Below are 26,418 nucleotides of genomic sequence, written 5' to 3' on the forward strand. Positions count from 1 at the left end.
GGGATTCCCCGCGCTGATTGGCGAGCGGGCGCCGCCGTGGGCGGGCCCTGCAGCCGGCGGGGTATATAAGGGCGCTGCGGCGGCGGGGCGCAGGGCGGTGGGTGGGTGCGAGCACGGGGGACCCGTGCGCGCCGCCGCCATGCGGGAGCGGAGGCCGGCACCGGCCGCCCCGGCCCGGTGCAAGCTGGTGCTGGTGGGTGACGTGCAGTGCGGCAAGACGGCCATGCTGCAGGTGCTGGCCAAGGATTGCTACCCCGAGGTGAGCCCTGACCGGCTCCGGGCAACCGGCAGCGGGCGCCGGTAAAGCGGGACCGACCGGGCGCTGACGCTCTCGGTGCCGTTGCAGACGTACGTGCCCACCGTGTTTGAGAACTACACGGCGTGTCTGGCCAGCGAGGAGCAGCGGGTGGAACTGAGCCTCTGGGACACCTCCGGTACCGGGGGGAGACACGCACGGTGCATGTTTGGGGGGTTGGCGGGGGCTCCGGTACCGGGGGAGTGGGGCGGGGGCTGCCCCGGGCCTGATCGGGGAAGGTGCTTTGGGGTTTTTGGGCGGTCGTGGTTGGGATGCTGCAGTGAGCGGGGGGTCCCTGCAGTGGGGGTGTTTTGGCATCCCGAGGGTGTTTTGGGGACCTGCAGCGCCGGGGGGAAGGGTCCTTGGTGGCCCTGTTGGGGTCTCGGGGGTGTTTTTGGGGGCCGGGCGTGTTTTGGGGTCCCTGCGGCGGCGCAGGGAGCTCGGTGACCACGCTGAGGGGGGGTTCAGGTTTAGGGTCATAGCCGTGGGTGTGGGGGGGGCACAGGCACTCCCCAGGGACCGACCCCACAGTCACAGGGGGGGTCGGGGACTGGGGGGGTCACAGGAGGCTGAACCCCTTCCTTGGGGGGGGTCCCCACACCGCTGAGCCCCCCCTCCCAGAATGGGGCGCATTATGGGACACCCCGCTCTTCTCCTTCCTCGGGCACCCCGAATATTTTGGGGGTGGGGGGGGGTCGGGGCAGCCCTGCCCGGTGCTGCAGTGTCCCCCCCGGTGTGGAGGGGGGGTCCCCGCCGGTCCCCGGTTGCCATGGCGATGCGCTGGCGCAGCCTCTTTGCTATTCCGTGCACGGAGCGTCTGGGCTGCGAAACCCCTCCGAGGCCTTTTGGGGGGGCCGGGGGGGTCTGGGGGGGGACGCCCCCAACCCCATTGACCCCCCCCAACCTCCCGCACCCCCTCCCCGCGCCACGTCCCCCGCAGTCCCGGGTGCGGTGCTGGCGGCTCCGTGTCCCCGGGGACCCTGGCGGGGTGGCAGCGTGTGGCACCCCCTCCTCCGGTTCCCCCCCCATCCCGAGCCCCCCTCGGTGCTGCCGGGGCTCCCCAAAATGGGAGGGGGGGCGGGGGGGTTGTTACATAAACACCGCGGGCTCCATTTCCCGCTGCCTGGCGAAGGCGCGATGCGACGCTCATGGGCTGCGGGGACGGAGGTGGCGTTTTTGGGGGGGTTCCGGAGCTGTGCCCCTCTCCCCGGCCCCAGCGGGGCTCTGTCCCTTTTGGGGGGCTCTAGGGCTGTGTGTCCGTCTGTCCCTTTTGGGGGGCTCTAGAGCTGTGTCCCTACCCCAAGCAGGAATAGGGCTGTGCCCGTTTTGGGGGGCTCTGTCGCTTTTGGGGGGCTCTAGAGCTGTGTGTCCGTCTGTCCCTTTTGGGGGGCTCTAGAGCTGTGTCCCTACCCCAAGCAGGAATAGGGCTGTGCCCGTTTTGGGGGACTCTGTGCCTTTTGGGGGGCTCTAGGGCTGTGTGTCCGTCTGTCCCTTTTGGGGATCTCTAGAGCTGTGTCCCCACCCCGGGCAGGAATGGGGCTGTGCCTATTTTGGGGGGACTCTGTGCCTTTTGGGGGGCTCTAGAGCTGTGTCCCCACCCCGGGCAGGAATAGGGCTGTGCCCGTTTTGGGGGGGCTCTGTCCCTTTTGGGGGGCTCTGGAGCTGTGTGTCCGTCTGTCCCTTTTGGGGATCTTTAGAGCTGTGTCCCTACCCCAGGCAGGAATGGGGCTCTGTCCGTTCTGGGGGGCTCTGTCGCTTTTGGGGTCTCTAGAGCTGTGTGTCCGTCTGTCCCTTTTGAGGAACTGTGTCTGTTTTGGAGGGCTCTGTCGCTTTTGGGGTCTCTAGAGCTGTGTTTCCACAGCAGGTAGGAATGGGGCTCTGTCTGTTTTGGGGGGCTCTGTCCCTTTTCAGGGGGTTCCAGAGCTGTGCCTCTCTCTCCAGGCAGGAATGGGGCTCTGTCCCTTTTGGGGGGTCTCTAGAGCTGTGTCCTCACCGTGGGTATGAATCAGGCTGTGTCTGTTTTGGGGGGGTTGTGTCCCTTTTGGGGGGCTCTAGAGCCATGTCCCTGTGTCCTTCCTGGGGTTCTCTAGAGCTGTGAGCCACCACCCTGAGCAGGAGGGGAACTGTGTCTGTTTTGGGGGGCTCTGTGCCTTTTGGGGGTCTCTAGAGGCATGTCCTCACCCTGGGCAGGAATGGGGCTGTGTCTGTTTTAGGGGCTGTGTCCCTTTTGGGGATCTCTAGAGCTGTGTGTCCGTCTGTCCCTTTTGGGGAGCTGTGTCTTCTTTGGGGGGCTTTGTGCCTTTTGGGGAGCTGTGTCTGTTTTGTGGGGCCTTGTCCCTTTTGGGGTCTCTAGAGCTGTGCCTCCACCCTGAGCAGGAATGGGGCTCTGTCCCTTTTGGGGAGCTGTGTCCCTTTTGGGGTGTTCTGTCCCGTTTGGGGTCTCTAGAGCCATGTCCCCATCCCCGTCAGGACAGAGCCCCTAAAGCTGTGTCTGCTTTAGGGGCTCTGTCCATTTTGGGGGGGCTCTGTCCCTTTAGGTGTCTCTAGAGCTGTGTCCCCACCCTGAGCAGGAATGGGACTCTGTCCCTTTTAGGGGCTCTGTGCCTTTTTGGGGGGCTCTGTCCCTTTTGGGGTCTCTAGAGCCGTGTCCCCACCCTTGGCAGGAGTGGGGCTGTGTCTGTTTTAGGGTTTGTGTCCATTTGGGGGAGCTCTGTCCCTTTTGGGGGGTCTCTAGAGCTGTGCCCCCACCTCAGTCAGGACGGGGGGGCTCTGTGCCTTTTGGGGATCTCTAGAGCCTTACCCCCACCCCAGTCAGGATGGGGGGCTGTGTCTGTTTTAGGGGCTCTGTCCCTTTTGGGGTCCCTAGAGCTGTGTCCCCACCCTTAGCAGGAATGGGGCTGTGTCTGTTTTAGGGTTTGTGTCCATTTTGGGGAGCCCTGTCCCTTTTGGGATCTCTAGAGCTGTGCGCCCACTCGGGACAGGAGTGGGGCTGTGTCTGCTTTGGGGGGCTCTGTCCCTTTTGGGGGGTCTCTAGAGCCTTACCCCCACCCCAAGCAGGAATAGGCCTTTGTCCCTTTTGGGGTGCTCTGTCTCTTTTGGGGTCTCTAGAGCTGTGCCCCCACCCCAGTCGGGACGGGGGGGCTCTGTGCCTTTTGGGGGTCTCTAGAGCTTTACCCCCACCCCAAGCAGGAATAGGCCTTTGTCCCTTTTTGGGGGTCTCTGTCTCTTTTGGGGGTCTCTAGAGCTGTGTCCCCACTTGGAACAGGCATGGGGCTCTGTCCCTTTTGGGGGGGGTGCTCTGTCCCTTTTGGGGGGGGGTGCTCTGTCCCTTTTAGGGGGGTGCTCTGTCCCTTTTGGGGTCCCTTTTAGGGGGGTGCTCTGCCCCTTTTGGGGTCCCTTTTAGGGGGGTGCTCTGCCCCTTTTGGGGTCCCTTTTAGGGGAGGGGCTCTGTCCCTTTTGGGGGGGGTGCTCTGTCCCTTTTCGGAGGTGCTCTGTCCCTTTTGGGGTCCCTTTTAGGGGGGGGCTCTGTCCCTTTAGGGGGGGGTGCTCTGTCCCTTTTTGGGGGCTGCTCTGTCCCTTTTAGGGGGGTGCTCTGCCCCTTTTGGGGTCCCTTTTTGGGGGGTGCTCTGTCCCTTTAGGGGGGTGCTCTGTCCCTTTTGGGCTCTCTATTACCCATGCCCCCACCCCATTTCTCCCGGGGGGGCCGTGTCCCTTTCCCAGCCCCCCTTTCCCGTGTCCCGGGGGTGGGGGGGCTCAGCCTTGACCCCCCCGTTTCCCCCAGGCTCCCCCTACTATGACAACGTGCGGCCCCTGTGCTACAGCGACTCGGACGCCGTCCTGCTCTGCTTCGATGTCAGCCGGCCCGAGACCCTCGACAGCGCCACCAAGAAGGTGGGGAGGGGGCTCAGAGCCCGGGACGGTGCCCCCGGGGTGGTTGGGGGGGTCAGGGATGTGGGGATGCCAGCTTGGGGGGGTCCCCGTGGGGTTTGGGGGGCTCGGGGATGTGGGGATGCTGTCCTGGGGGTATCTCTGTGGGGTTTAGGGATGTGGGGATCTGTCCTGGGGGTATTTCTGTGGGGTTTGGGGGGTTCAGGGGTGTGGGGACACCATCCTGGGGGTATTTCTGTGGGGTTTAGGGATGTGGGGATCTGTCCTGGGGGTATTTCTGTGGGGTTTGGGAGGCTCAGAGATGTGGGGACACCGTCTTGGGGATATTTCAGTGGGGTTTAGGGGGTTCAGGAATGTGAGGATCCGTCCTGGGGATATTTCTGTGGGGTTCAGGGGGTTCAGGGGTGTGAGGATCTGTCCTGGGGGTATTTCTGTGGGGTTTAGGGGGTTCAGGGGTGTGAGGATCCGTCCTGGGGGTATTTCTGTGGGGTTTGGGCGGTTCCTGTGGGGTCTGGGGGGTTCCTGGGGATATCTCTGTAGGATTTGGGGGCATTCAGGGACATGGGGACACTCTCCTGGAGGTATCTCTGTGGGATTTGGGGGGGTATCTCTGTGGGGTCTGAGGGGTTCAGGGATGTGGGGACTCTGTCCTGGGGGTGTTTCTGTGGGGTTTGGGGGGCTCCTGTGGGGTCTGGGGGGGTTCCTGGGGGTATCTCTGGAGGATTTGGGGGCATTCAGGGATGTGGGGACTCTGTCCTGCAGGTATCTCTGTGGGATTTAGGGGGTTCCTGGGGGTATTTCTGTGGGATTTGGGGGGTTGAAGGGGTATCTATGGGGTCTGAGGGGCTCAGGGACATGGGGACACTGCCCTGGGGGTGTTTCTGTGGGGTTTGGGGGCTCAGGGATGTGGGGGCACTGCCCTGGGGACATTTCTGTGGGATCTGGGGGATTCAGGGATGTGAGGACACTGCCCTGGGGGTATCTCTGTGGGGTTTGGGGGCTCAGGGATGTGGGGACACTGTCCTGAGGGTATTTCTGGGGGGTCTGGGGCATTCAGGGATGTGAGGACACTGCCCTGGGGGTATCTCTGTGGGGTTTGGGGGCTCATGGATGCGGGGGCACTGTCCTGAGGGTATTTCTGTGGGATCTGGAGGGTTCAGGGATGTGAGGACACTGCCCTGAGGACATTTCTGTGGGGTTTGGGGACTCATGGATGTGAGGACACTGCCCTGGGGACATTTTGTGGGATCTGGGGCATTCAGGGATGTGAGGACACTGCCCTGGGCACATTTCTGTGGGACCTGGGGGATTCCTGGGGGTATCTCCGTGGGGTCAAGGCTGGCACATGGAGACACCACCCCGCCGTGGGGTGACAGGGGGAGGCTTTTGGGTGTCCCCTGTCCCTCTGAGAGGTGCCCTGACCCCTCAGTGGAAGACAGAAATCCTGGATTATTGCCCCAACACCCGGGTGCTGCTCATCGGCTGCAAGACGGACCTGAGGACAGACCTGAGCACGCTGCTGGAGCTCTCGCACCAGAAACAGGCGCCCATCTCCTACGAGCAGGTCTGGGGGGGCCCGGAGGGTCTGGGGGGGTGGGATTGGGGTGTCCTGGTGCTCTGATTATGGGGGGGGTTTGGTGGGATCCCAGTGTTTGCAGAGGGGTGATTTTTTGGGGTGTCTCGGTGGTCTGATATGGTTTTGGGGTGATTTTTGGGGTGTCTCGGTGGTCTGATATGGTTTAGGGGTAATTTTTGGGGTGTCCCAGTGGTCTGATATGGTTTAGGTGTGATTTTTGGGGTGTTTTGGTGGTCTGATATGGTTTTGGGATGATTTTTGGGGTGTCTCGGTGGTCTGATACGGTTTTGGGGTGATTTTTGGGGTGTCCCAGTGGTTTGATATGGGGGTGGGTTTGGGGGGACTCTGATGGTTTTGGGGGATGGCTTTGGGGTGTCTCGGTGGTCTGATATTGTTTTGGGGTGTCCTGGTGTTTGTGGGGGTGATTTTTGGGGTGTCTCGGTGGTCTGATATGGTTTTGGGGTGATTTTTGGGGTGTCCCAGTGGTCTGATATGGTTTTGGGGTTTCCTGGTGTTTGTGGGGGTGATTTTTGGGATGTCCCAGTGGCCTGATATGGTTTTGGGGGATCCCAGTGGTTTTTAGGGGTGATTTTTGGGGTGTCCCGGTGGCTTAATGTGGGAGTGGGTTTTAGGGGATCCCGGTGTTTGCACAGGGGTCAATTTGAGGTGTCCCAGTGGTTTTGGGAGTGGATTTGGGGTGTTCTGATGTTTGTCGAGGTGGATTTGGGGTGTTCCAGTGGTCTGATATGATTTTGTGTGATCCTGGTATTTTTGGGGGTGATTTTTGGGGTGTCCCAGTGGTCTGATTATGGGGTGGGTTTTGGGGGATCCTGGTGTTTGCACGGGGCTCGGTTTGGGGTGTCCCGATGGGTTTGGGGCTCAGTTTAGGATATCCCAATGACTTTGGGCTGTCCCCATGGGTTTGTGGGGCTCAGTTTGGGCTGTCCCAATGTTTGGGATATCCCAGTGGGTTTGGGGGCGTCCTGGTGTTTGTGGGGCTCACTTTGAGCTGTCCCAGTGGTTTTGGGCTGTCTTGATGGATTTGGGATATCCCAATGACTTTGGGCTGTCCCGGTGGGTTTGGGTTGTCCTGGTCTTTGTGGGACTCACTTTAGGGTGTCCCGGTGGATTTGGGGCTCAGTTTGGAATATCCCGATGTTTGGGGGTGTCCTGGTGTTTGTGGGGGTGGGTTTGGGATATCCTGGTGGGTTTGAGGTGTCCCTGTGCTTGCACAGAGCTCAGTTTGGGTTCTCCTGGTGTTTGTGGGGCTCACTTTGGGGTGTCCCGGTGGATTTAGGACATCCCGGTGTTTTTCGGATGTCCCGGTGGATTTGGAGGTATCCCGGTGTTTGTGGGGCTCGCTTTGGGCTGTCCTGGTGGGTTTGGGATATCCCAATGGGTTTGGGGCTGTCCTGATGGGTTTGGGGCTCAGTTTGGGATATCCCAATGACTTTGGGGCTGTCCCTGTGGTGTTTGTGGGGCTCAGTTTGGGCTGTCCCGGTGGATTTGGAGCTGTCCCGGTGGATTTGGGCTCTCCTGGTGTTTGTAGGGGTGAATTTGGGGCTGTCCGGGTGAATTTGGGATATCCTGGTGGTTTTGGGCTCTCCTGGTGTTTCTGGAGCTCAGTTTGGGGCTGTCCCAGTGGATTTGGGATACCCCAATGGCTTTGGGGCTCAGTTTGGGATATCCCAATGGGTTTGGTGCTGTCCCGGTGGCTTTGGGGCACCCCAATGGGTTTGGGGCTCAGTTTGGGATATCCCAATGGGTTTGGTGCTGTCCCAGTGGCTTTGGGGCTCAGTTTGGGATACCCCAATGGCTTTGGGGCTGTCCCGGTGGCTTTGGGGCTGTCCTGGTGGTTTTGGTGCTGTCCCGGTGGCTTTGGAGCTCAGTTTGGTGCTGTCCCGGTGGCTTTGGGGTACCCCAATGGATTTGGGGCTGTCCCGGTGGCTTTGGGGTACCCCAATGGGTTTGGGGCTGTCCCAGTGGTTTTGGGCTGTCCTGGTGTTTCTGGAGCTCAGTTTGGGGCTGTCCCGGTGGCTTTGGGGCTGTCCCGGTGGGTTTGGGGTTCAGTTTGGTGCTGTCCCGGTGGCTTTGGGGTACCCCAATGGGTTTGGGGCTGTCCCAATGGGTTTGGGGCTCAGTTTGGTGCTGTCCCGGTGGCTTTGGGGCTGTCCCAATGGGTTTGGGGCTGTCCCGATGGGTTTGGGGCTGTCCTGGTGGATTTGGTGCTGTCCCGGTGGCTTTGGGGCTGTCCCGGTGGGTTTGGGGTTCAGTTTGGTGCTGTCCCGGTGGCTTTGGGGTACCCCAATGGATTTGGGGCTGTCCCGGTGGATTTGGTGCTGTCCCTGTGGCTTTGGGATACCCCAATGGCTTTGGGGCTGTCCCTGTGGCTTTGGGGTACCCCAATGGATTTGGGGCTGTCCCTGTGGCTTTGGGGTACCCCAATGGGGGTTTGGTGCTGTCCCGGTGGCTTTGGGGCTGTCCCAATGGGTTTGGGGCTGTCCCTGTGGCTTTGGGGTACCCCAATGGGTTTGGGGCTGTCCCGGTGGCTTTGGGGTACCCCAATGGCTTTGGGGCTGTCCCGATGGGTTTGGGGTTCAGTTTGGTGCTGTCCCGGTGGATTTGGTGCTGTCCCTGTGGCTTTGGGGTACCCCAATGGCTTTGGGGCTGTCCCTGTGGCTTTGGGGTACCCCAGTGGATTTGGTGCTGTCCCAGTGGCTTTGGGGTACCCCAATAGGTTTGGGGCTGTCCCGATGGGTTTGGGGCTCAGTTTGGTGCTGTCCCGGTAGCTTTGGGGTACCCCAGTGGATTTGGGGCTGTCCCTGTGGCTTTGGGGTACCCCAATGGATTTGGGGCTGTCCCGGTGGCTTTGGGGCTCAGTTTGGGGCTGTCCCGGTGGATTTGGGGCTCAGTTTGGGGCTGTCCCGGTGGCTTTGGGGTACCCCAATGGATTTGGGGCTGTCCCAATGGATTTGGTGCTGTCCCTGTGGCTTTGGGGTACCCCAGTGGATTTGGGGCTGTCCCGGTGGATTTGGGGTACCCCAGTGGATTTGGTGCTGTCCCGGTGGCTTTGGGGTACCCCAATGGGTTTGGGGCTGTCCCTGTGGCTTTGGGGTACCCCAATGGATTTGGGGCTGTCCCAATGGATTTGGGGCTGTCCCTGTGGCTTTGGGGTACCCCGCCGCCTGACTCCGCTCTCCGCCAGGGCTGCGCGGCCGCCCGGCAGTTGGGAGCCGAGGGTTACCTGGAGTGCTCGGCGTTCACCTCGGAGAAGAGCGTGCACAGCATCTTCCGGGCCGTGTCCGGGCTGTGCCTGAGCAGCGCCGCCCCGCAGCCGCCGCGCAGCCCCGGCCGCAGCCTCTCCAAGCGCCTCCTGCACCTCCCCAGCCGCTCCGAGCTCATCTCCTCCACCTTCAAGAAGGAAAAAGCAAAAAGCTGCTCCGTCATGTGAAGGGGGGAAGGGAATCACACACACACACACACACACACAGAGCTCCTTCCTCCCCACCCCAAATTTGGGAACCCCCCCACCCCCCCAAGAGCAGGGAATGGGGTGTGGAGGGGCTGGGTAGCGTTTGGGAGGTCCCCCCCCTGCTCTAAAGGAGGGTTTGGGGTGCTGCCCTTGCCCTGGGAGGGGGGTTTGGGGAGGGCTTCACCCGGTTCCCAACCCTGAGGGGGTCCCTGGGGGGTTTGGGGTACTCAGACCCTCAGGGACACCAACCCAGGGGGGTCCCTGGGGGGTTTGGGGTGCACAGAACCTCAAGGACATCAACCCTGTGGGGTTTGGGGTGCACAGAACCTCAAGGACATCAATCCATCAACCCTGTGGGGTTTGGGGTGCACAGAACCTCAAGGACGTCGATCCTGTGAGGTTTGGGGTGCACAGGACCCTGGGGACATCAACCCTGTGGGGTTTGGGGTGCTCAGACCCCCAGGGACACGAACCCAGAGGGGTCCCTGCAGGGTTTGGGGTGCTCAGACCCTCGGGGATATCAATCCAGAGGGGTCCTTGGGGGATTTGGGGCACACAGGACCCTGGGGACGTTAACCCAGGGGGGTTTGGGGTGCACAGGACCCTGGGGACACCAATCCAGGGGGGTCCCTGGGGGATTTGGGGTACTCAGACCTTGAGGGACATCAACCCAAAGGGGTCCCTGCGGGGTTTGGGGTGCTCAGACCCTCAGGGACATCACCTGGGATGGTTCTTGTGGGGTTTGGGGTGCTCAGGACCCTGGGGACACCAACCCAGAGGGGTCCCTGGGGGGTTTGGGGTGCTCTGACCTTCAGAGACATGGCCTGGGATGGTCCCTGTGGGTTTTGGGGGACACAGGGATGCCGTCCTGGGGATCCCTATGGCATTTGGGGTGCACAGGACCCTATGGACACCAACCCGGGGGGGGCCCTGGGAGGTTTGGGGTGCACAGGACCCTGGGGACATCAACCCTGTGGGGTTTGGGGTGCTCAGGACCCTGGGGACACCAATCAAGAGGGGTCCCTGCAGGGTTTGGGGTGCTGAGACCCTCAAGGACATCAACCCAGAGGGGTTCCTCAGGGGTTTGGGGTGCTCAGAACCCTGAGGATGCCAATCCAGAAGGGTCCCTGAGGGGTTTGGGGTGCTCAGACCCTCAAGGACATCACCTGGGATGGTTCCTGGGAGGTTTGGGGTGCACAGGATCCTGGGGACATCAACCCAGAGGGCTTTGGGGTGCTCAGACCCTCAGGGACATCACCTGAGATGGTCCCTGTGGGTTTGGGGGACACAGGGACGCCGTCCTGGGGATCCCTGGGGGGTTTGGGGTGCTCAGAGCCTCAAGGACACCAACCCAGGGGGGTCCCTGTGGGGTTTGGGGGACACAGGGACGCCGTGCCAGGGATCCCTGTGGGGTTTGGGGTGCACATCATGGGACTCATCCATGGACTCATCCTGTTCTCTCCCCCTTCCCCCCATCCCTCATCTGCTGCTTGGCCCTGGGGGACCCTGTGGGTTGGGGAGGGGGGAGGGGGGGCTGTTTTATGGACTATATTTTGGGGGGGGTGGGGATAGGGGGGGGTGTCTCTGTTCCATGTCAGTGTTATTAAAAAAGCTTATTTATTATCAGAAATATAACACCTACCTATGTGCAGCCCTGCCTGGCCCTGTGCTTTGGGGAGGGATCGTGGGTTTTGGAAGCTTTTGGAATGTTTTGGTGACACTGCTGATGGTGACACTGATGTGATCGGGGGTGTCTTTTGGGGAGGGGGGTGCCAAAAGGGTCCCCTCACCTCTTCTGCCCCCAAACTCTGCTTGGGACCCCCCTATCTTGTGCATGGGGGGGTGGAGGTCCTGCAGGGACACTGATCTGGGGGTCCCTGGTGAGTTTGGGGTGCGTGGGGCTGCTGATCTGGGGGGGGTCCCCGTGGGATTGGGGGGGGTGCGGGGACATGGGGGACACTGACTCGGGAGGGTTCCTCCAGGCTTTGGGGTGCTCTAGGCCTTGGGGACCTCATTTGGGTAAGCAGGAGGTGCTGCCTGCGGGCTTTGGGGGGGCTCAGGGCCACGGGGACACCGTCCCGGGGGACTCTTTGCCGTGGGGAGGGGGGAGCTGCCGCGCGGCGGAAGGATCACGGGGCGCGGCGGTTCTGCGACCGCGCAGGGGCGCCGGGAGCGCGCGGGGGACGCCGGGAGCTGTAGTCCAATGGCGCGAAGGCTGCCGGGAGCTGTAGTCCCGCGCCGTCCCGGTAAGCCCCGCGGGCCCGGCAGACATGGCGGTGGAGCGGCGGCGCTGAACGCGGGGCTGCGGCGGTGAGCGGAAACCGGTGGGAGCGAGCGGGGGGCACTGCAGGGAGCGAGAGAGGGGCCCAGGGACTGCAGAGCCCCGGTGCCGCGGCACCGGGCAGAGCCCCGGTACTGGGTAGCAGCGGCAGGGCCTGGAGCGCCGTTGCGCCGCGTCCCCCGGGCCTCACGGAGCCTTTCCGGGGTCCCTCAGGGCTCTCCGCGCCCATTCCCCGAGGCTCCCTGTGCCTTCTCAGGGTCCTCCCTTCCCTCTACGTTCTCTCCTCGGGGCCTTCCAGCCCTTCCCGCTCCTTGTTGGGGTCCCTCTGTGCCCTCTCGGGGGTCCCCCAGGTCCCCCCCTCCCTTCTGAGGGTCCCTTTGAGCTCATCCCGCGTTTTCCTCTCCCTTCTGAGGGTCCCTTTTCTCTCTCTCCCACCTGAGGGTCCCTTTGCGCCTTCCCAGGATCCCCTTTCCCTCCTGAGGGTTCCTTTGCGCTCTCCCGCGTTCACTTCTCTTTCCCGAGGGTCCCTTTTCTCCCATCCCGGGTTCCCCACTCCCTCCTAAGAGTCCCTTTGCGCTCTCCCCGGGTCCCCCTCTCTCTCCTCAGGGTCCCTTTTTGTTCACCCTGGGTTCCCCCTCTGCCTCCTGAGGGTCCCTTTTTGCTCTCCCCGGGTCCCCCCCTCCCTCCTGAGGGTCCCTTTTCATTCACCCCGCGTTCCCCTCTCCCTCCTGAGGGTCCCTTTTTGCTCTCCCCGGGTCCCCCCCTCCCTCCTGAGGGTCCCTTTTCGCTCATCCCGGTGTCCCCCAGCTCTCCCTGCTTCTTTTCAGCATCTCTCTGTTCTCTCCCCGGGTCCTTTGACATCTCCCCATCCCTCCTGGCGGTCTCTTCGACCTCCCCACTCCTTCTTGGGGTCCCTCTCTTCCATCACAACCCCTCTCTCTCCCTCCTGGGTCTCTCCCCTGCACCCCAGTTTCCCTCCCGGTCCCCCCCTGACCCTCCCGGTGTCCACCTCCCCACAGATGGCCGGAGAAGTGGCGGACAAGAAGGATCGGGACGCATCCCCGGTGAAGGAGGAGAGGAAACGTTCCCGCTCCCCGGAACGGGACCGGGAACGGGACCGGGAGCGCAAGGGCTCCCCCCCGGCCAAGGAGCGGAAGCGGCACCGATCCCGGGAGCGCCGGAGGAGCCGCTCCCGATCCCGGTCCCGCTCCAAGTCCACAGAGAGGTGAGGCAGCTCCGGGGCTTCTTGGGGTTTGGGAAGAGCTTTGATGGGTTTGTCAGTGGGAAATAAAAAGTTGTGAGGGGAGGAGAAGTGTTGTGAAGGTTTTGTATTGATAATTAATAAATCTATATTATTATATTAGTAAATACAATTGTATTTATTATAAAAATTTTATAAAATTATTATATTCAAAATATATTATAATTATAAAATTATTATATTCATAAATATATTACTGTTAATATATTTTTCTTTATACTCTTTTAAAAGGGTATAAAAAATTGTTAACAGTACTTATTTATTTTAAAGAGGTTATAAAGAAAAATGTATTAACAGTATTTATTTATTATAAAGAAAAATGTATTAACAGTATTTATTTATTTTAAAGAGGGTATAAAGAGGCTCTCTTTTAAAGTTTTGAGCCTGCTCTGTCTTCCTCCTCACCCTGCCTCACAGCAGGATTGAATACACTGGGGATTGGGCAGCACTGAGCCCACCACACTCACTGCTTCATTGGCTAGGAAATATCAAAACAGCCAAATCTCAAATTTATCCCTGTGTTTTGGGAAGAGCTTTGATGGCTTTGTCAGCGGGAAAGAAAAGGTTGTGGGAGGAGAAGAAGTATTGTAAAGATTTTGTTATGATTCTTGTTACTCTTTATTTTAGTTACGGTTAATATATTATTCTTTATACTCTTTTAAAAGGGTATAAAGAAAAAATTTTTAACAGTGTTTATTTATTTTAAAAGGGTATAAAGAAAAAAATATTAACAGTATTTTTTTATTTTAAAGAGGGCATAAAGAGGCTCTCTTTTAAAGTTTTGAGCCTGCTCTGCCTTTTTCCTCACCCTGCCTCACAGCAGGATTGGATGCACTGGGGATTGGGCAGCACTGAGCCCACCACACTCACTGCTTCGTTGGCCAGGAAATATCAAAACTATCCAAATCTCGAGCTGACAAACCAAAACCAGTGCAGAGGGTGGGTGAGGGCTGTGGGGCCGTGCTGGGACCCCCCTGTGGAGCTGTGACCCCCCTGTCCCCCAGGGATCGGCGGCACAAGGAGCGGGACCGGGAGCGCAGCAAGAAGGAGCGGGACAGGGACAAGGATGGGCACCGGAGGGACAAGGACCGTAAGCGGTCCAGGTGGGTCCTGTCCCTTTTTTGTGGGGTTCCTGCTCTCCCCTGAATCCCCTGGAGGCTGGGGATCCCCCAGGGCTGTGCTTGGTGTCTTATTCCTGGTGCTGTTTTCTTTGGAAGTTTGTCCCCGGGCAGGGGGAAAGACTCCAAGTCTCGGAAGGATCGGGAGGCACGGAAAGCAGAGGAAGAGGAGGAAAATGCCCTGAAGAAGGAGAAGGTGAGGAGGGGGCAGATGGGGCTTGGATGGAAGGGGCTCCAGATCCCTGGGGAGTGGCTCCAGGGGATTCAGATACCCAGGAGTGGCTCCAGGGGATCCAGGTCCCTGGGGAGTGATTCCAAGGGATCCAGGTCCCCAGGAGTGGTTCCAAGGGATCCAGGTCCCCAGGAGTGGTTCCAGGGGATTCAGGTCCCCAGATGTGGTGCTGACATCTGACCTCACTTGCAGGCACAGCCGCTGTCCTTGGAGGAGCTCCTGGCAAAGAAGAAGGCAGAAGAGGAGGCAGAAGCCAAGGTGGGAGAAGGAACAGGAGCCTTTTCCCTCTGCTGGGGGTGTGGATGTTTGTGGGGACCCCAGGAGGGAACAGGGAGGGCTGAGAAACTTGGGGATGCAGAGGGACCCCAGGAGGGATCATGGGATGGAGCAGGGAGGGCACATGGGGGGCTCTGGAGACAGGGGAGGCCTGGTGGACCCCCAGGAGGGAGCAGAAAGACCTTGGGAGGGAACAGGGAAGGGTGAGGGGCACAGAAGGGCCCTAGGACGGAAAGGAGGTTTGGGGGACACAGGGAGAGCCCTGGCAGGGAGTGGAGATGTCTGAAGGATCCAGAGAGAGACAGGAGGGAAATGGGAGGCCTGGCGGGGCTCAGGAGGGAGCAGAGAAGGCTGAGGGGACCCCAAGCAGCACAGGGGGTGGCAGGCAGGCCCAGTGTGACCTTTCCTCTCTGCCATCCCAGCCCAAGTTCCTGTCCAAGGCGGAGCGGGAGGCCGAGGCCCTGCGGCGGCGGCAGCAGGAGGTGGAGGAGCGACAGCGGCTGCTGGAGGAGGAGAGGAAGAAGAGGAAACAATTCCAGGAGATGGGCAGGAAGATGCTGGGTAAGGACTCATCCCTGTAGCCCCCTAGCCAGCCCTGGGGGTGGGTGCTGGCTCTGAGCCCCTTCCCCTGCTCCCCAGAAGACCCCCAGGAGCGCGAGCGCCGGGAGCGCCGCGAGCGCATGGAGCGGGAGACCAACGGCACCGAGGATGAGGAGGGCAGGCAGAAGATCCGGGAGGAGAAGGACAAAAGCAAAGAGCTCCACGCCATCAAGGTGGGGCTGGGGACTGGTCCAGGGGGGCTGGGGGGAAGATATGGGGGGTCCCACTGAGCCTGGGGTCCTGCAGGAGCGGTACCTGGGGGGGGTGAAGAAGCGGCGGCGCACGCGGCACCTCAACGACCGCAAGTTCGTGTTCGAGTGGGACGCATCAGAGGACACCTCCATCGACTACAACCCCCTGTGAGTGCTGGGTGCCCCTAGGGCTGGGAGTGGCCCTGCAGGGTGCAGGGCCTGCTCCTGATGCTCATACCCTGCTCCAGGTACAAGGAGAGGCACCAGGTGCAGCTGCTGGGCCGTGGCTTCATCGCCGGCATCGACCTGAAGCAGCAGAAACGGGAGCAGTCGCGGTTCTACGGGGACCTGATGGAGAAGAGGAGGACACTGGAGGAGAAGGAGCAAGAGGAGTGAGGTTTTGGGGAAGCTGGGAGGATGCTGAGGGGTGTGTGGGGTCATGGCTGGCTTAGCTTGGTTGGGATGTGGAGCTGGGCTGCAGCAGATCCTGCAGGAAATTGGCAGAAGTGTCCTAGAGGCACAGGGTGAGCCTTATCCACTTTCTCCTTCCCCTTCCTCACTCCCTTTTGTTATTCCTTTCCTCGCCCTGCCCTCATTCCCTTCCTTTGTCTGCCTGTCTTCATCCCCGTTTCTCCCATCCCTTTTCCCTCTCCCATTTCCCCATTCCCTTTTCCTTTATTCTCCTTTCCCCTTCCCCATTCCCCTTTCCCTCTCCCTTTTCCCTCATTGTCTTTTCCCCATCCTGCTTTCTGTCCTTCTCCCCTTTTCCCTCATCCCCCTTTCCCCCTCTCCCCTTTCCCCCTCTCCCTTCCCCCTCTCCCTTTCCCTTTCCCCCATTTCCTTTTCCCTTTCCCCATTCCCTTTTCCCTCTCCCTTTCCCCTATTCCTTTTTCCCTCATCCCCCTTTTCCTATCCCCTTTTCCCCTTCCCTCTCCCTTTTCCCCATCCCTCTTTCCCTGTCCCTCTCCCCTTTCCTCCATTCCATTTTCCCCATCCCTCTCCCTTTCCCCATTCCCTTTTCCCTCTCCCTTTCCCCTATTCCTTTTCCCCTCATCCCCCTTTTCCTATCCCCTTTTCCCCTTCCCTCTCCCTTTTCCCCATCCCTCTTTCCCTGTCCCTCTCCCCTTTCCCCCATTCCCTTTTCCCTCTCCCTTTCCCCCTTTCCCTATCCCCTTTTCCCCATCCCTCTCCCCTTTTCCCCATCCCTCCCTCCCTCCCCAGGGCGCGGCTGCGGAAGCTGCGGAAGAAGGAGGCCAAGCAGCGCTGGGATGACCGGCACTGGTCCCAGAAGAAGCTGGATGAGATGACAGACAGGGACTGGCGCATCTTCCGTGAGGATTACAGCATCACCACCAAGGGGGGCAAGATCCCAAATCCCATCCGCTCCTGGAAGGACTCCTCCCTGCCCCCCCACATCCTGGAGGTCATTGACAAGTGTGGATACAAGGTGGGCATGGAGAGGGGGGAGCTGGGGAGGGGGAAAAAGGGGTGGTCAGGGGTTCAGAGAGGGGGAACAGGGGAAGTTCTGCTCCCAACCTGCTCCCCTCGGCAGGAGCCGACCCCGATCCAGCGCCAGGCCATCCCCATCGGGCTGCAGAACCGCGACATCATCGGCGTGGCCGAGACCGGCAGCGGCAAAACGGCGGCGTTCCTGATCCCGCTGCTCGTGTGGATCACCACCCTGCCCAAAATCGACCGGTGGGGACAGGGACACTGCCTGTGGGATGGGGGAGTGGCAGGGGGACACTGCCCGTGGGACAGGGGGAGTGGCAGGGGGACACTGCCTGTGGGATGGGGGGAGTGGCAGAGGGAAACTGCCTGTGGGATGGGGGAGTGGCAGGGGGACACTGCCTGTGGGACAGGGGGAGTGGCAGGGGGACACTGTCTGTGGAACAGGGGGAGTGGCAGGGAGACACTGTCTGTGGAACAGGGGGAGTGGCAGGGGGACACTGCCTGTGGGATGGGGGGAGTGGCAGGGGGACACTGCCCGTGGGACAGGGGGAGTGGCAGGGTGAGGCTGCACAGGGGTCAGGACAGGGTGGCACTGTGGAGGTGACAGGATGGGGTGACATGGTGACACTGCAGAGGGGTTGAAATATGGTGGCACTGTGGAGGTGACAGGGTGACACTGTCAGGGGATTGAGGCAGAGTTACAGAGTGACAGGATGGTGTGACAGGGTGATGCTGCAGAGGGGTAGGACAGAGTGGCACTGTGCAGGTGACAAATGGGGTGACAGGGTGACACTGTCAGGGGATTGAGGCAAAGTTAGAGTGACAGGATGGTGTGACAGGGTGACACTGTCAGGGTATTAAGGCAGGGTTCCAGGGTGACAGGATGGGGTGACAGGGTGACACTGTCAGGGTATTAAGGCAGGGTTATGGGGTGACAGGATGGGGTGACAGGGTGACACTGTCAGGGTATTAAGGCAGGGTTACAGGGTGACAGGATGGGGTGACAGGGTGACACTGTCAGGGGATTGAGGCAGGGTTCCAGGGTGACAGGATGGGGTGACAGGGTGACACTGTCAGGGGATTGAGGCAGGGTTCCAGGGTGACATGCTGGAGGGGATGGGGTGACACTGGAGGGCACACATGTGGCACTGTGAGTGACACACCCATCTCCTGCCATGCTGCAGCATCGAGGAGTCAGACCAGGGGCCCTACGCCATCATCCTGGCCCCCACCCGTGAGCTGGCCCAGCAGATTGAGGAGGAAACCATCAAATTTGGGAAACCCCTGGGCATCCGCACCGTGGCCGTGATCGGCGGCATCTCCCGCGAGGACCAGGGCTTCCGGCTGCGCATGGGCTGCGAGGTGAGTGCTCAAAGGGTCTCTGGTGTTGAGATCACCCCCAGGTGTTGGAAAATCTCTTTTTCCCAGCCCTGAGACTGAAGAAGCAGCCAGGGTTCCTTGGCTCTCCTTCTCAAGGTTGTTTATTTTTTTAATATTCTTTCTCTGACCTGCTGAGATCTGTCCAGCACATTGGTTCATGGCTGTTTTGGTTTGGAAAGAAAGGAGTGTGCTAAGGAAGGCAGGAGCCTCCCCTGAAATGGAGAATGTGAAACTCCCCACCCCTCCCAATTGTTATAAATTTGAAATTTAGGGGCTCTCAGGCAAAAAAATAAGGGAGCAGGAAATAACAGTTCTTTACTAGGGAAGAAAATAAAAGGGTAAAATAAACAATGCAGTAAACTAAAATAACACTGCCAGAGTCAGAACCCAACCTGACACCCTGTGGGTCAGGGTGTTGGTGTCAGTCCCATTGGAATTGTGGCTCAGCCCTCCTGCAGTGTCAGGGGTGGTTCTGCTGGAGCAGGGATCCTGTAGGAAAGGGTGGAATCTTCCTCTGAAGATCCAGTGGAAGAGGCAGCTGCTGTTCCTCTGGGAAATCCAGTGGAGAAGCTGTGCTGGTGTTCCAGAATATCTGATTGTATCCAGGTAGGAATGTTTGAAATCTCAGATTCCATCGAGGTAGGAATGTTTGAAATCTCAGATTATATCCAGGTAGGAATGTTTGAAATCTCAGATTCTATCTGGGTAGGAATGTTTGAAATCTCAGATTATATCCAGGTAGGAATGTTTGAAATCTCAGATTATATCCAGGTAGGAATGTTTGAAATCTCAGATTGTATCCAGGTAGGAATGTTTGAAATCTCAGATTATATCCAGGTAGGAATGTTTGAAATCTCAGATTCTATCCAGGTAGGAATGCTTGGCTCCTCCCTCTGGGCTCTCATCTCCCAATGGGATGCTGCAGTTCTTATCAGCCATGCAGGGACATTCCATAGCTGTTATCAGCTGATGTCCCCACAGAGGGAGGAGTGATTGTGGAAGAGATAAGGCAAACTGCAAAACTGCCCAGTTGACAAAAGACAGCTGCCATACAGGTGATAAGAGAATACATCTTGCCTTGCAATCAGGAACAATGGCACACTGACCACCTTAGGCTGGAGTTATCTTTTTATACTAAAAACTACATGTACAATATTTACAATAATTTTCCAACACCTATCACCTGTGTTAGACAGTTTGTCTCTACTCCAAACCAATCCCAAAGTGCCACCATCACAGCAGAAGATGGAGGCCAAGAAGAAGAAGGAGAAAGAGGAATCTGGGCATATCCAGCCTGTCTTGCCTCCTGAACCCCCATTCTAAAAACCCCAAAATTCTACATTTTCACCCAGTGATAAATTCACTACCATTCTATTCAAACCCTTGTAGTTTGTAACTCCTCACACAGAGCTGGGAATTGTTTCCAGCCCTGGGGGTGCTGTTAGTTTTTTATACTATGGACTACATGTACTTTATTTACAGTAGTTTTCCAGTCCCTATCACCTATATTAGACAGTTTGTCTCCACTCTAAACCAATCCCAAAGTGCCACCATCACAGCAGAAAATGGAGGCCAAGAAGAAAAAGAAGGAGAGACTGGACACACCCAGATTCCTTCATCTTGCCTCTTGAACCCCCATTCTAAAAACCCCAAAATTCTACATTTTCACCCAGTGATAAATTCACAATCATTCTACTCAAACTCTTGTGGCTTGTAACTCCTCCCACAAAGTTGATAATTGTTTCCATGGGTGCTCATCTGCCTTTATGATGGGATGATTAATGGAGCTAAAATGACAGGAAAATAATCCTAATCCCATCTCCCACTCCCAATTTACTTTTCAAAATTGTTAAAAAAAAAAACAAAAATTGTTACAAACAAATTTTTAACCCATGGAAAACATGGAGTCCAAGACACACAGAGGGGTCTTTGTGGGATCATTCCTGCTTCATTGAGGGATGTTCCTGCTCCATGGGATCACGTTCCTGACCCACTGGGGTTGTCAAACACACAGAGGTGTTTTTGTGGGATCATTCCTGCTTCATTGAGGGATGAACCCCTGCCCCACTGGGGTTGTCAAACACACACAGAGGGGTCTTTGTGGGATCATTCCTGCTTCACTGAGGGATGTTCCTGCTCCATGGGATCAGTTCCTGCCCCACTGGGGTTGTCAAACACACTGAGGGGTTTTCGTGGGATCATTCCTGCTTCATTGAGGGATGAACCCCTGCCCCACTGGGGTTGTCAAACACACAGAGGGGTCTTTGTGGGATCATTCCTGCTTTATTGAGGGATGTTCCTGCTCCATGGGAATAGTTCCTGCCCTACTGGGGTTGTCAAACACACTGAGGGGTTTTCGTGGGATCATTCCTGCTTCATTGAGGGATGAACCCCTGCCCTACTGGGGTTGTCAAACACCCAGAGGGGTCTATGTGGGATCATTCCTGCTTCATTGAGGGATGAACCCCTGCCCCACTGGGGTTGTCAAACACACAGAGGGGTCTTTGTGGGATCATTCCTGCTTCACTGAGGGATGTTCCTGCTCCATGGGATCACGTTCCTGCCCCACTGGGGTTGTCAAACACCCAGAGGGGTCTTTGTGGGATCATTCCTGCTTCATTGAGGGATGTTCCTGCTCCATTGAGGGATGTTCCTGTTCCATGGGATCACGTTCCTGCCCCACTGGGGTTGTCAAACACACAGAGGTGTTTTTGTGGGATCATTCCTGCTTCACTGAGGGATGTTCCTGCTCCATGGGATCACGTTCCTGCCCCACTGGGGTTCTCAAAGACACACAGAGGGGTCTTTGTGGGATCATTCCTGCTTCACTGAGGGATGTTCCTGCTCCATGGGATCACGTTCCTGCCCCACTGGGGTTGTCAAACACCCAGAGGGGTCTTTGTGGGATCATTCCTGCTTCATTGAGGGATGTTCCTGCTCCATGGGATCAGGTTCCTGCCCTACTGGGGTTCTCAAAGACACACAGAGGGGTCTTTGTGGGATCATTCCTGCTTCATTGAGGGATGTTCCTGCTCCATTGAGGGATGTTCCTGTTCCATGGGATCACGTTCCTGCCCCACTGGGGTTGTCAAACACACAGAGGGGTCTTTGTGGGATCATTCCTGCTTTCATTGAGGGATGTTCCTGCTCCATGAGATCAGTTCCTGCCCTACTGGGGTTGTCAAACACACACAGAGGTGTCTGACTCTGAGCCAAGCTCTTCTGAGACCTTCAATGTCTCTGAAGGTCTCTGCTTCTAGGGCAGTCTGAGGAATTTCCTGACAAGTGGGGGGGATCTTGGAGGGTCAGCTCAGCCTTGGGCTGCTCCCACCAACCCCCCTGTCCCCCCAGATTGTCATTGCCACCCCGGGCCGGCTCATTGACGTGCTGGAGAACCGGTACCTGGTGCTGAGCCGCTGCACCTACGTGGTGCTGGACGAGGCCGACCGCATGATCGACATGGGCTTCGAGCCTGACGTGCAGAAGATCCTGGAGCACATGCCTGTCACCAACCAGAAACCTGACACTGATGAAGCTGAGGACCCCGAGAAGATGTTGGCCAACTTTGAGTCCGGGAAGCACAAGTACAGACAGGTGGGTGTGGGTAAGGGGTGCCCAGGAGGGTTCCTGTGGGGTGGGGAGGGAGAATTGGGGTTTTTGGGGAAGGGGTTGAGGGGGTGGGAGTCACGTTTCTGCTCTGTGGTGGAGGAATGTTCCTGCCTCACAGTGGAGCTTCCTGCCCTATGAGGGGTCATTCCTGCCCCACAAGGGGACATTTTTGCCCTGTGGGGGCATTTCTGCTCCATGGGGGACATTCCTGCCCCTCTGGGTCATTCCTGCTCCATGGGGGTCATTCCTGCCCCTCTGGGTGATGTTCCTGTCCCTCTGGGATCATTCCTGTTCCATGGGGAACATTCCTGCCCCACTGGGTGATGTTCCTGCCCCACTGGGGTCATTCCTGCTCCATGGGGAACATTCCTGCCCCTCTGGGTCATTCCTGCCCCACTGGGTGATGTTTCTGCCCCTCTGGGTCATTCCTGCTCCATGGGAGTCATTCCTGCCCCTCTGGGTGATGTTCCTGCCCCACTTGGTGATGTTCCTGCCCCTCTGGGATCATTCCTGCCCCACTGGGATCATTCCTGCCCCACTGGGTGATGTTCCTGCCCCACTGGGAACATTCCTGCTCCATGGGGATCATTCCTGCCCCTCTGGGTGATGTTCCTGCCCCACTGGGATCATTCCTGCTCCATGGGGGATGTTCCTGCCCCTCTGGGTCATTCCTGCCCCACTGGGTGATGTTTCTGCCCCTCTGGATCATTCCTGCTCCATGGGAGTCATTCCTGCCCCTCTGGGTGGTGTTCCTGCCCCTCTGGGTGATGTTCCTGCCCCACTGGGATCATTCCTGCCCCTCTGGGTGATGTTCCTGCCCCACTGGGATCATTCCTGCCCCTCTGGGTCATTCCTGCCCCTCTGGGGTCATTCCTGCCCCTCTGGGTGATGTTCCTGCCCCACTGGGATCATTCCTGCCCCACTGGGTGATGTTCCTGCCCCTCTGGGGTCATTCCTGCCCCTCTGGGTGATGTTTCTGCCCCTCTGGGTGATGTTCCTGCCCCTCTGGGATCATTCCTGCCCCACTGGGTGATGTTCCTGCCCCTCTGGGTGATGTTCCTGCCTCTCTGGGGGGGCACTGCCAGCTGACAGGACGTCCCTGTCCCCTTGCCCTGCAGACTGTCATGTTCACAGCCACCATGCCCCCCGCCGTGGAGCGCCTGGCCCGCAGTTACCTGCGGCGCCCGGCCGTGGTTTACATCGGCTCTGCGGGCAAACCCCACGAGAGGGTGGAGCAGAAGGTGTTCCTCATGTCCGAGTCCGAGAAGAGGTGAGGAGCACGGATTTGGGGCTGGCCTTGGACCTTCAGCATCTCTTTACTCATCTGTCTCCTCTTCCTCCTCCTCCTCCTCTTTCTGCTCTTACAGGAAGAAGCTGTTGGCCATCCTGGAGCAGGGCTTCGACCCGCCCATCATCATCTTCGTCAACCAGAAGAAGGGCTGCGATGTGCTGGCCAAGTCCCTGGAGAAGATGGGGGTGAGGCTGGGCTGGGAGGGGGTTGTGACCATGTTCAGAGGGGTCTGAGGATGAGGGAAGAGATGAAATCTGACTCTGTGTTTCAGAAGGCTTGATTTATTATTTTATCATATATATTATATTAAAACTATACTAAAAGAACAGAAGAAAGGATTTCATCAGAAGGCTGGCTAAGAATAGAAAAAGAAGGAATGATAACAAAGGCTTGTGGCTCAGACAGAAAGTCCGAGCCAGCTGGGCTGTGATTGGCCATTAATTAGAAACAACCACATGAGCCCAATCATGGATCCACCTGTTGCATTCCACAGCAGCAGATAATTATTATTTACATTTCATTTCTGAGGCTTCTCAGCTCCTCAGGAGGAAAAATCCTAAGGAAAGGATTTTTCATAAAAGATTTCTGTGACAGGGGGTCACCCTGAGCCCTGGCCCCCTCGTCCCCACCATGGGGATGTGTGGAATTTTTTGTCACTTGGGGTCACCAAATGTGGTGGTGTTCAGAGGGGTCCCAGGACGAGGGAAGAGAAGAGAATCTTGACTCCATGTTTTATAAGGCTGATTTATTATTTTATGATAATAAAGATTTTATATAAAAAATAGATTAAACATAGATTTTATATTATATATACATTTATATACAATATAAAATATATTTTTAATCTATTTTATATTTATATATATTTTATAATATATTTTTAATATATTTTTAATATATTTTTAAAATTTATATTTTATTTTATTTTAAATTTTATTTTATTAATATTTTATTTTAAATATTTATAATTTTTAATATATTTTTATAATTTATTTATATATATAAATATATATTTATATATAGATATAAAATACATACATTTATATATTATATATATTTATATATTTATATATAGATCTATAGAATAGATTTTATATTTTATATTAAATAGATTGTATATTTTCTATTAAATAGATTGTATATTTTATATTAAATTAAAGATTTTTTTTTATATTAAAAGAAAATGATATGTTAAAACTACACTAAAAGAATAGAAGAAAGGATTTCATCAGAAGGCTTGAAAGGAATAGAAAATAATGATAATAAAATCTTGTGACTGACCAGAGTCCAAGACAGCTGGGCTGTGATTGGCCATTAATTAAAAACAACCACATGAGACCAATCACAGATGCACCTGTTGCATTCCACAGCAGCAGACAATTATTGGTTTTCTTTTCCTCTGAGGCCTCTCAGCTTCTCAGGAGAAAAAAATCCTAATGAAAAGGATTTCCCATAAAACATATCCGTAACAGAGATGTGCCCCCATTGCCCCCCCTGTTCCCACAGTACAATGCCTGCACCCTGCACGGTGGCAAGGGCCAGGAGCAGAGAGAATTCGCCCTCTCCAACCTCAAGGCTGGAGCCAAGGACATCCTGGTGGCCACGGACGTGGCTGGACGTGGCATCGACATCCACGACGTCTCCATGGTGGTCAACTACGACATGGCCAAGAACATCGAGGGTGAGGCTTGGGGGGCATCAGGGGGGCACTGGGGGGGTGTGTGCCCATGCTGGGGGGTTCATCCTGGTGTTCCCTGCACTGGAGGGGCTTTGGGGGGTTGCTCAGCCCTGGTGCTGCTACACTGAAGAGGCTGTGATGTTGCCCAGCTTTGGTACTGGCTGTGCAGGGGGTGCCTGGCCCTGGTACCCCCTGCCCTCACCAAGGGGGGAGCAGAGGTGCCCAGCCCTGGTGCTGAGGGTGTGGAGGGTGCCCAGCCCTGGTGCTGAAGGTGTGGAGGGTGCCCAGCCCCAATGCTGAGGTTATGAGGGTGCCCAACCCCAGTACTGAGGGTGTGGGGGGATGCCCAGCCCTGGTGCTGAGGGTGTGGGGGATGCCCACACCTGTTGTTGAGGGTGTGAGGTGTGCCCAGCCCCAGTGCTGGGGTATGGGGGGTGCCCAGCCCCGGTGTGGGGGTGCCCAGCCCTGGTGCTGAGGGTGTGGAGGGTGCCCAGCCCCAGTGCTGAGGTTATGGGGGATGCCCAGCCCTGGTGCTGAGGTTATAGGGGGTGCCCAGCCCCAGTACTGAGGGTGTGGGGGGATGCCCAGCCCTGGTGCTGAGGGTGTGGGGGTGCCCAGCCCTGGTGCTGAGGGTGTGGGGATCCCCAGCCTCAGTGCTGTGGTTGTGGGGGATGCCCACACCCATTGTTGAGGGTGTGAGGTGTGCCCAGCCCCAGTGCTGTGGTTGTGGGGGATGCCCAGTCCCGGTGTGGGTGTGCCCAGCCCCGGTGCTGCCTCTGTCAGGGGGCTGGGGGGGATTCCTGGCATTGGTTCTTGGGGGTAGGGGGGTGCCCAGCCCTGGTGCTGCCACACTGAGGGGTCTGTGGAGTGCCCAGCCCTGGTGCTGGGAGGGCAGGGGGTGTCTGGGCCTGGTACTGGGGGCACTGTAGGTGCCCAGCCTGGGTTCTGGTGCTGTGTGGGGTGCCCAGCCCCAGTGCTGCCACACTGAGGGGTCTGTGGGGTGCCCAACTCTGCCACTGGAGTGCAGGGGATGCTGCAGGGAGTGCCCAGCCCTGGCACTGCCCACACCGAACCCTTCATTTCCCCCCTCCCAGATTACATCCACCGCATTGGGCGCACGGGCCGAGCAGGGAAGAGCGGCGTGGCCATCACCTTCCTCACCAAGGAGGACTCCACGGTGTTCTACGACCTCAAACAGGCCATCCTGGAGAGCCCCGTGTCCTCGTGCCCCCCCGAGCTGGCAAACCACCCCGATGCCCAGCACAAGCCGGGCACCATCCTCACCAAGAAGCGGCGGGAGGAGACCATCTTCGCCTGAGGCCCCCCCTTTGTCACCCCTCTGGGGACAGCAGGACCAGCAAGGCTGCCAGGACTGCTCTGGCTGCTCTTTTTCCCAGCTCCTTGTGCAACCCCAGGACTGCCCACAAGCAGAGATTGGAGCTGGGATTATCCCAAAATATCCCCCCTGTTCTCCCATTCCCTTCCCAGTTTCCCCATGGAGCGGAGGAGCTGCTGGAGGCTGTTTGGGGGCCGGTCCCTCCCTGCTGCCAGGGTGGGGCTGGGTTTTTTGGGGTTTTTTTTTGGCTGTCCTGGGGACTGTCTGCACCTCATCCTTTGGGTTTTTGGGGTTTATTTTTTGTAGCTGAAGCTCCAGGCTGCAGGAATAAACCGGCAGCGGCGTTACCGGTGTCACCTCCTCGTCCTCTCCCTTCCCCGGGTGCCATTGCCCAGCCCCTGGGTGCCACCTCCCATGGGGACAGAAGCCAGCAGTGCCCTAAAGGGGCATTTTGAGGTACTCAGCACCCCCTCCCCAAACGA

At 57.6% G+C, this 26,418-nt stretch overlaps 2 protein-coding genes across 3 annotated transcripts; both read left to right on the forward strand.

Moving 5' to 3' along the window:
- The first annotated feature begins 102 nt into the window (after nucleotides 1-102).
- RND1 (Rho family GTPase 1) lies at nucleotides 103-9,376 on the forward strand. The gene is made up of 5 exons (XM_054649358.2): nucleotides 103-259; nucleotides 347-434; nucleotides 4,077-4,186; nucleotides 5,613-5,747; nucleotides 8,965-9,376. The coding sequence occupies exons 1-5, from the start codon at nucleotides 140-142 to the stop codon at nucleotides 9,208-9,210; spliced, it is 699 nt and encodes a 232-aa protein (XP_054505333.1). The 5' UTR covers nucleotides 103-139; the 3' UTR covers nucleotides 9,211-9,376.
- Nucleotides 9,377-11,388: 2,012 nt separating this feature from the next.
- DDX23 (DEAD-box helicase 23) lies at nucleotides 11,389-26,283 on the forward strand. 2 transcript variants are annotated; one of them, XM_054649320.2, is made up of 17 exons: nucleotides 11,389-11,541; nucleotides 12,532-12,737; nucleotides 13,778-13,876; nucleotides 13,991-14,087; nucleotides 14,316-14,381; nucleotides 14,822-14,960; nucleotides 15,039-15,172; nucleotides 15,246-15,358; nucleotides 15,439-15,582; nucleotides 16,412-16,637; nucleotides 16,743-16,888; nucleotides 17,827-18,004; nucleotides 21,374-21,616; nucleotides 22,750-22,901; nucleotides 22,999-23,107; nucleotides 24,429-24,603; nucleotides 25,695-26,283. In XM_054649320.2, the coding sequence occupies exons 2-17, from the start codon at nucleotides 12,532-12,534 to the stop codon at nucleotides 25,916-25,918; spliced, it is 2,451 nt and encodes an 816-aa protein (XP_054505295.2). In that variant the 5' UTR covers nucleotides 11,389-11,541; the 3' UTR covers nucleotides 25,919-26,283. The 2 variants fall into 2 exon arrangements, with proteins under 2 accessions (XP_054505295.2, XP_077048710.1); XM_077192595.1 differs by having other exon boundaries at nucleotides 15,042-15,172.
- Nucleotides 26,284-26,418: the final 135 nt, after the last annotated feature.

Source organism: Agelaius phoeniceus, chromosome 35, assembly GCF_051311805.1.
Source record: "Agelaius phoeniceus isolate bAgePho1 chromosome 35, bAgePho1.hap1, whole genome shotgun sequence".
Classification (NCBI taxonomy): Eukaryota; Metazoa; Chordata; class Aves; order Passeriformes; family Icteridae; genus Agelaius; species Agelaius phoeniceus.